General features: G+C 45.1%; 1 protein-coding gene across 1 annotated transcript in view; it reads right to left on the bottom strand.

Moving 5' to 3' along the window:
- Positions 1-694: 694 nt before the first annotated feature.
- Positions 695-8,418, bottom strand: part of NSMCE2 (NSE2 SUMO ligase component of SMC5/6 complex) — a 217,905-nt gene continuing 210,181 nt past the window's right edge. Inside the window, exons 6-7 of the mRNA XM_007456062.1 lie at positions 8,046-8,152; positions 695-809 (exon numbers count right to left, since the gene is read on the bottom strand). Of these exons, the coding sequence (XP_007456124.1) occupies positions 695-809; positions 8,046-8,152 (222 nt within the window). The remainder of the gene's footprint in view (positions 810-8,045; positions 8,153-8,418) is intronic.

The following is an 8,418-nucleotide window of genomic DNA, read 5'->3' as shown; positions in this document are numbered from 1 at the left end:
CCCACGGGGCTGAAGCCACTTACCGAAAGCCACGGAGCAAGGCAGAGAACAGCCAGGATGTGGTTGCTTCCGATGACGCTTCAGGATCTCAGAAGGCTGCAGCAAAGTTTCCATTATGGCATCAATTATCATCGCACTGATAAGCCAGCTACTGGAGCATTCTGTGCCCATCAGAATGACAAAAGCATTTACATATTTGGAACTGTCAATATACAAAGTAAATATAGGTAAGGAAGCCGGCTTTGCTTTACACCCTCATGCTATTCTTTACTATCCTGATAGAAAATGCTTGCAGTTGGGGGTGTTTCTATGTGTTTGGATTTCAAACATGCCTTGCAAGACATTTTTTTTGTTAAAACTATAATAAAAAACAGTCTGAAGGATTAGAAATAGAGAAGCCTGGCACCACCCAGGCTTTACCACTGGAAGCATTTACACCTCGGGAGGCGCACAGATAGGGCACACGCAGATAATCAAAGTTTTATTTAAATTGCAGAACACTTAAAAATAAACAATATGATATGCTTGAATGTTTACTGTTAACACAGAAAAAGGCTTTCAAATACACTAAAACCTTCAATTTCACCCCAAAGTATGCTATGCAGCCAGTCGAAGTGCTTTGACAAGCATCCCTCTCTACAGGTGGCTGGGGTAGGAGGTAGGCTGCGGAGTTCCCTGCAGGCAGGTGGTCTTCCTAGTCAGACTGACGACGTTTTTTCTTATGGCTCTCAATCGCCCTTCTCAGCACCTCGTCCTGGATGAGATCAGACATTCTCACGTCTGTGTGGCTACAGCCAATTTTCGGGCAACTGTGAGGGATGAGAAAATCAAGTCAGGCCGCTTCACCTTAATGCCTTCAGCGTAAACTTCTCTCACATGCAAGAATTTAAGGGAGGGCATTTTTTTTTTTAATTGAATGAAAGATTCTTTAAATTCTATAGTGTTTTACAATTTTCAAAAGTTTCACACAGGTGATTTCATATAATCCCATAATAACCCCTTGTTTTTCTTCTCACCCCTATGTTGCCCCTCCCCCTCCCTCTCCCCACCGAGAGCCACGAGTTTGTTCTCTGTATCTGTGAGTTGGCTTCTTTTTTGTTTTATTAGTTTGTTGTATGTTTTAGATTCCACAGATAAGTGATATCACACAGTATTTGTTTTTCTCTGACTTATTTCACTTAGCATAACGTCCTCCAAGTCCATCCATGTTGCTACCAATGGCAAAATTTCATTCTTTTTTACGGCTGAGTAGTGTTTACGTGAAGACATTTTACCAAAACAGGAGCACACTTAAAAAATCAGGACCGATGTGCACTCATTCATTTGTTCACCGGGTCATTTGTTCACTGAGCCAGGGCCTGTCCAGCACCAGGCGCAGGGCAATGCCCACTGCACAGCACTCACTTTGCAGTGGGGGAGACAGACCTTCGCTAACTCAGCCGCATAGATGCTTGCTGTGAGTTCACGTGCCATTAAGTGCTACAAAGGCTAAAAAGCAGGGTCAAGGGACAGAGTGTGAGCTAAGGGGCTTATCTAGAGGGGGTCAGGGCAAGGCTCACCGGGAGGTCTTATCTAGAACAAGGGCTGCATGAGGCTCGGGCTGGGGCAGCAGCACGTGTAGATGTCGAGGAGATAGCCGCTTGGTGCCCGGGAGTAAGAGCAAGGTCAGTGTGCCTGGAATGCCCAGGGCAAGAGGGAGGGCATTTGGAGATTTGGTTGGAGGGCGTGTGGGGCTTTGGATTTTATTTTAAATATGAAAACAATGGAGGGGTGGAGACAGGGGAGGGATGGGATTTGGCTTACACTTAGAAAACATGACTCTGGCTGTTTAATACAGAAGACAGGCAGAGGGGAAGCAGGGGAGAGAGGGGGATTGTGCAGCAGCCAGCAGAGTGAGGGCAGCTTGGATGAGGGTGTAGCAGTGAGCAGCCTTGGGATACAACCGGAAATAGAACCTATGGGACTTGCTGATGGACCCGATGTGGAGGGTAAAGGAAAGAGCTGAGCTTTGTGCAGAGTCTGGCCCGAGCCGAAGGGGACTGGTGGTACCCTTCATCGCCATGGAAACAATGGGAAAGCCGGGATGGGATGGAGTCAGGCAGGAGTCCTGGTTGTTACGTGTTCCCTCCGAAATGCCCACTAGTCCTCCCAGTGGAGAGACTGAGTGGGCTGATGGGGACTCAGGGGAAAAGCTGTGGCTGGAGAAATCAGTGGGTGAGTCACGGTTCTGTTTACATGTGGTCTCCTCTGAAGGCAGTGGGCTGGATGAAGTCACCTGATTTCTTGTCAACATGAACCAGACTCTGGTAGAGTGCCCAGTTTTGTAGTCAAGCCAACCTAGGTCTGAATTCTAACCCCAATGCCTACTTGCTTATTATGAGACCACCGCCAACTCACTTTACCGTTTGGAGCCTCTGTGTCCTCAGATTTACAATAGGGGCAGAATCCCACTTTCACGGGCTCCAGGCAACACAGTGCTCAATAACTTTCATTCCCTTCACCATCTCCTATGACTATCACCAGTCTCCTGATGAAAGTTGCTGATCTGTCTATAGACTGCATACCTCCAACACAGACGGGCGCACATTCGTGCATTCATTTGACCCTCTTATGTGATTGGCCCTGTGCTAGTTCTAAGCACCCAGCTGTAAAATACAAATATAGGTTCCCGCCCCACACAGAGCTCTGGCCCAGTGACCTGAGACAACCCTCCAAAAAGCACAGATCAAAAATAACAAATTTAAGACAAACGCTATAAACCAGAAGGGGAAGAAAGCGGATCATGGGAGCTCTAATTTGTCCAGCAGTAGAAAGCTCAACAGTTCAACACAAAAGTGAAACTTTTTCTTGGTCTTGATTTCTGGACCAAGGCATCTTTATATTAGAGGAGCATTAATCAATGTAATGAATAATATGCTTGCTAACAATGTTTGTATTTAAAATACTGAAATGTGTCCCTGTATGGTTGGGGACATGTGTTAAAATGTGATTAAAGAAAGGCAATCATATGAAAGACGATGGGGGTGATTTGGCCCAGGTATGATGATTTGGCTTTGCGTTGGGGGAAGGATTGGAGGTGCCTGAGAAATGCTTTACACTGGTTTAAAACACCCTGCTGTCTCAAAGTGAATTCTTTCTTTCAGTATGAAAGTAAATAAGGTGAGATTATGAAAAGGATATGGACACTTTCCTGACTTCAGCAAGGCAGTTTTCATCACTCCCACTTCCACGACATGGAAGTGCAAGCTGAAGTTGGTGGCTGGGATGACCCTCAGTTAATGCTTATCAACCCGCTGATCATTCACACTGACTGCCAGGCTGTAATCCCCCCCGCTTCACAGAACAAAGTCTTTAATACCAATAGTCAGACAGTGAATAAGCTGCTTTAGGGAAGTGGAGAGGGAGGTGGGGAGGACTTCCTGATGACATCAGTGGTTTTAGTCAGTAAATGAGAGCATTCTGAGAATGTGTGATGGGATTAACCACACCAGTCAGTTGCAGAGCTGGCATGCACATTATCCCAGGGCCACCCGTGTCAGACAAAGAGGTCTGAGCTCACTTAGGGTATCAGCCCAGGGGACAGAGGCATTAACCAAAACGCCCTCCCAACGGGAGCCAGACGGCCTAAAGACACTACAGGCTCAAGGGTGAAAAAGACCTGGGCTCAAGCCTCCTGGCTGTGACACTCTGGGCAACTGATGTCATTAATGGGCCTCAGTTTCTTCCTCTAGGAAGGCAGAGCATAGGGTTGCTGTGAGAATGAGTAGGATGCGTGCGACAACGGTCCAGGAATTCACTCAGGTGCTCGATAAGCTGGTTCCTGCTCTAGGACACAACTTCTGTTCTCTAGAACCTTGTGGAGAAGAGCCGGGCCCACCTACAATGCTGGCAGGAGGCAGGCGTTGTGGGAGCACAGGGGCGGGGCACCTTGCGCAGCACAAACGGGGGTTCCAGGAAGGTTTCCCGGAGGAGACGTCGATGCAGGAGAACCTTGTTTCTCACCGTCTCCATTAAACAAGCACAAGTTTCTAAACTAAAGAGCAGAAGACGAGGTCATAGTGACATGATACTGACTCAGGGCACTCCTCCTCTGGAGAAAGAACACTCTATAAGCATTAGTGCATTCACCCCCACGACATCCTGGTGAGCAAGATAGGCGTGGCAACACCCAGTCGTAAGCCCTTGTGTCATTACTGTGTAAGAGTCAGACCTACAGGCCTGGAAGGAGAGGCTGGGTCCTGAACTGGGGTCACTGACAGGGCAGAACATTCCACTGCAGCAGTGGGCAAGCGTGTAAGTGTCTGCTGAACGAAGGGACCGAGTCTTAGGGGGTCCCAGAGGCTCTGGGGACCCTAGGCCTCAGCATCAGCTCAAAAGTACAGGATTCTGGGTCTGACGAGCTCCTGGATCTGGGCCCCAAGAATTCCAAAGTCCAGCCCAGCTCTAGAAAGCAGGTCTGGAAATGTGAGTGGGATGGATTCCCATCATACCTAAACACAGAGTGTAACCCTATCCTACATCCTCTGAGTCTAAAATAATGTGTCACTAAGCAGTGAGGTAAGTAATACAAACAGGAACAGTCTTGACCTCAATAACCCGACTGCTATTTGTTCAGCGCGCTATAGTCCCAAAAGAGCTTTCTCCTGAGTGCTTTGCTTCTCCACTGCCAAGAAATTTGCTGGTCCAGACCTAGACTGGAATTCCACACTGTTCCTTTGATCCTGAAATTCTGTGAGATGTTGCTATTTCCATTTTACAGATGAAAACACTGAGGCTCTGAGAGGTTAATGGACTTGTTGGTAAATGGTTAAAATAGGGCCTCCAAGCGCAATGCTGGAGTTCTGCTATTCAACGACACATTTCTGTTCAACTTAATTGTACTCTCCGTGCTCTTGAATGTGACTGTTTGTTAATATAGTCTCTGTTCTTAAACAAAAAAGGAAAGAAATGACTATGGATAATAGGAAATATCTTATTAATATGAAAATCATAAGGCAGCTTTATTAGTAAGATAATAAACAGCCTGATTATTAAGAGATGTGTTTTAAGGAATTATTCTAACTATTGTATTTAGTTAGGGCTAAAGTCGGAACAATGGAGACTTTAAAATGGAGTCAGTGCCAGTAACACAATGTAACTGGAACTCCTGTCTGACAAAACATAGTTGGAACCAACAAGGAGGAAAAACTGAGATTTCTCAGACTGGATGTGTCATAGACATTTTTAAACAAAGGGAAGCCGGAACTGCTCATCGCCCTAACATGCGTCCTGGGAAACAACACTAATTCGTGTTTAATCAGGAACCTCTGGAGTAGGATTTGAAGAGGCCCTGGATTCTAACCTGTTGCCGAATACAATGTACCTCATCCTCAAGATCCTGGCACTCCAGCACTGGCTCCTGTGATACCCAACTTGCTTATCTCTCATCCCTTCTCTCCTGGCTACATCTCAGACTGCTTGGTTGGAGCCTTCTTCCTTTGACTGCCCTTTCAAAATGGCAGAATGCTTTTTTGTGGGTCTATGTTAGGTGTTGGGGGAACGCGGTAAGCAGAGCAGAGCTGGATCCTGGCCTCGCGTTGCTCAGAGCCAGGCCAAGGTCCCGTCCTTGAGGGTTCTCAGTTGGCTGTCACATCTGGTCCAGAGCTGTACCTGTGCTGGTCTGACTCCTCTGTATCAATAATCTCACAGTCAACATCTCACACTCAGAGCTCTCTCCCGAGCTCAAACACCCACATTTTCTGTGCCTCCTGGATACTTCCAGATGGCTGTATTGCTAGGACCTCAAACTTAGCATGACCCAAACTGTGCCTCTTATATTCCTTCCCAAATGTGTTCCCTTTACGACCTCTCTGTCGGCTAATGACATCGCCATCCTTCTAGACACCCAGTTTAGAAATGTCAGTCATCCTTCCACTTGTTCCCTTCAACTTCCGGCTCCCAAATTCTGTCCATCGTACCTCCACGATCGTGTTCCTCCTCATTTCCCTCCACCTATGACTCCTGCCTCAATCCCAGCTCTCATTGTCCGTAACTTAGTCTACTGCAAACGCATCTGAATTGACATCTTCACCTCACGCCTTTTTTCATCCATCTCTTGAACTGCTACTGGAGTAACTTCCTAAAACCCAGGTTGACTCGCCTTACTCCCTCAAAACCCTGCAATGTTCTCTCAAACCTACAGAATAATGGTGGCAAGAATGATGATGAGGATAATGATGATGGGGGATAAAGTTTATTGACCCCATGACAGGTACTTTAAGTGCTCTACATATATCTTATTCAAATTCCAGACATACCAATGAGGCAATTACAACTATTATCATCAATTTATAGATGAGGAAACTAACGAAATCATGACATTTAACACCCTCTACAATGAGTATAGAATAGAGAGAGAACTAACATTAACTGTTCTTAACTAAGCGGTGAGAGCCCGCAGAGTTTGCCGAATCTGCGCCCGAGTTATAGAAGTACGACAGAAAAACATCCACCTTTTCCAAATGACGGGCGTGACTCAAGTGCTTCCAGACATCATTTACAATTCAAAAAAGGCAAAGGACATTAGTAAATCAAAGTATGTAATCAAGAAGATGCACTTAAATGTGAGCCTGCTCTGGGAGCTGCTCCCAGCCATCCTGGGACTTGGGAGAAATGTGCTTTTGTATCAGTGCCTGCCCTTTTCAAATCTGACTCGAGGAGAATGTCACAAACTTTAAGGAAGAAGACCTGTGACACAGAACTATCTGGGAATATACCTATTCTTAGCAATTATGTCAACAAATTAAAATTTTGTTTTTCAGAGAATAAACATAGAAAAAAGTTAGGAGAAAAAGAAGGCTTAGAAGTCCAGAAACAAAGAAAATTACACTCACAAGGGAAAATGAAAGATTCCTTAGGGAAATATGGTATCTCAGTTGTAAGCTGGAAAGTCAAAACAGATAAAAATGTGCTCAAACAATCTCGATTTTGTAATCATTAGGCAGTTCTTCTAGAATAAATAGGGCAAACTACTTGACTGAATGACCATCAAGATATCTGCAGTCTCAAATGCCCTATCTTTAAGTCCACACCCAGATGAGGAGTGGTGGGGAATTCCAGTTCTAGGTCTGGACCAGCAAACTTCTGGGCGATGGAGAAGCAAGCCACACATCAAAGGGACTGTTATCACAAGTCCATTGAGAACTGGTCACACCTGCAATTCCATTCCTTCGACAAATCTGTGATAAAAGCACAAGAAATGCCAACCAAGTCAAAGCTAGGCTAGCCAACTCAGGTTTCTAGGTTATTACAGGAACAGAGCCATGGTCCTCCAGGGTTGGAGCATGTGTGCATGTGTGCGTGTGTGTGTGCATGTGTGTGTGTGTGTGTGAGAGAGAGAGAGAGAGAGAGAGAGAGAGAGAGAGAGAGAGAGAAAGGGGTAGAAATATATATATAAAAGAAAGATTCTCTAAACATTCCAATTCAAATTTTTTTTCTCATTGCAGTCATCCATGAATTTACTTAAACCATTTGGGAAGTTATTTACGTAATTAAAGATATAAAAGGTTTTCCCGGACAATCAAATCTTGATCATCAAGACCAATCGGATACGAATTCTTATCTTAGAATGATGACTTAATATTTTTTTAAACAAACTACCTGTATTGCAGGATGCAAAAAAAAAAAAAAAAAATTATTTTTTTAACCATTCCTTCTTGTTTGGGTAAGTGCATATAGAAAGGGGAAAAGAAATCTCTCGGTATCACAGTTCTCTATTTTTTTCAGGCTCCAGCACAAATTCATAAAAATTTCTATTATCTAATGATTAACATTACATCCAATTCCTTTTTCTCGTGTTCTGAAGGTGTGGTTGAAGCTCCTTCAGTTTCTTCCTGAACAGATTACTAATTTGTTCCCTCATGTCCTGTTTTTCCATGTTGACACTATCCCTCCAGCTGAATGGACTTCAGGGGAGAAGTTTAAGTGTCTTTTCCTCCAGCGTGAACGCACCGCCTCGGACTGACCACCCCTGGGAAGGTGTCACTTCCCTTCCTGCGGCAACTCACCAGGCCTTTTTCTTCCGCTTGTGCTTGGACTCAATCATGCGAACAATGGCTTCCTCTTCATAGGTGTGGCCACACACTTTATTTTTCACTGGCTTCTTCATTTCCAACTGCAATCAAGGAGACATCAGGCTTTCAAGAATGATAGTGATCAGCTTCCAGTAACTTCTCCAAGCCAACAACTATTTGGCGCTATGTTTGCCTAGACCTGGGGCTTCCGAGGTTTAACCTCCCCGTCTCATGGCTCTAGATAACTCCTAGGGCAGATGACCACATCAGAAAATGCAGGGAGACCAGTGGCACCAATGACACTTGGCCTGTGGGCCAGGAATTTATTCCTAGATCCCTAAGGGCATCATTGGCTGAAAACTCTTTC

Source organism: Lipotes vexillifer, unplaced genomic scaffold (genome assembly GCF_000442215.2).
Source record: "Lipotes vexillifer unplaced genomic scaffold, Lipotes_vexillifer_v1.1 scaffold84, whole genome shotgun sequence".
Classification (NCBI taxonomy): Eukaryota; Metazoa; Chordata; class Mammalia; order Artiodactyla; family Lipotidae; genus Lipotes; species Lipotes vexillifer.
Note: the sequence above shows the minus strand (reverse complement) of the source record. Positions and strands in the feature narration are given on the sequence as shown.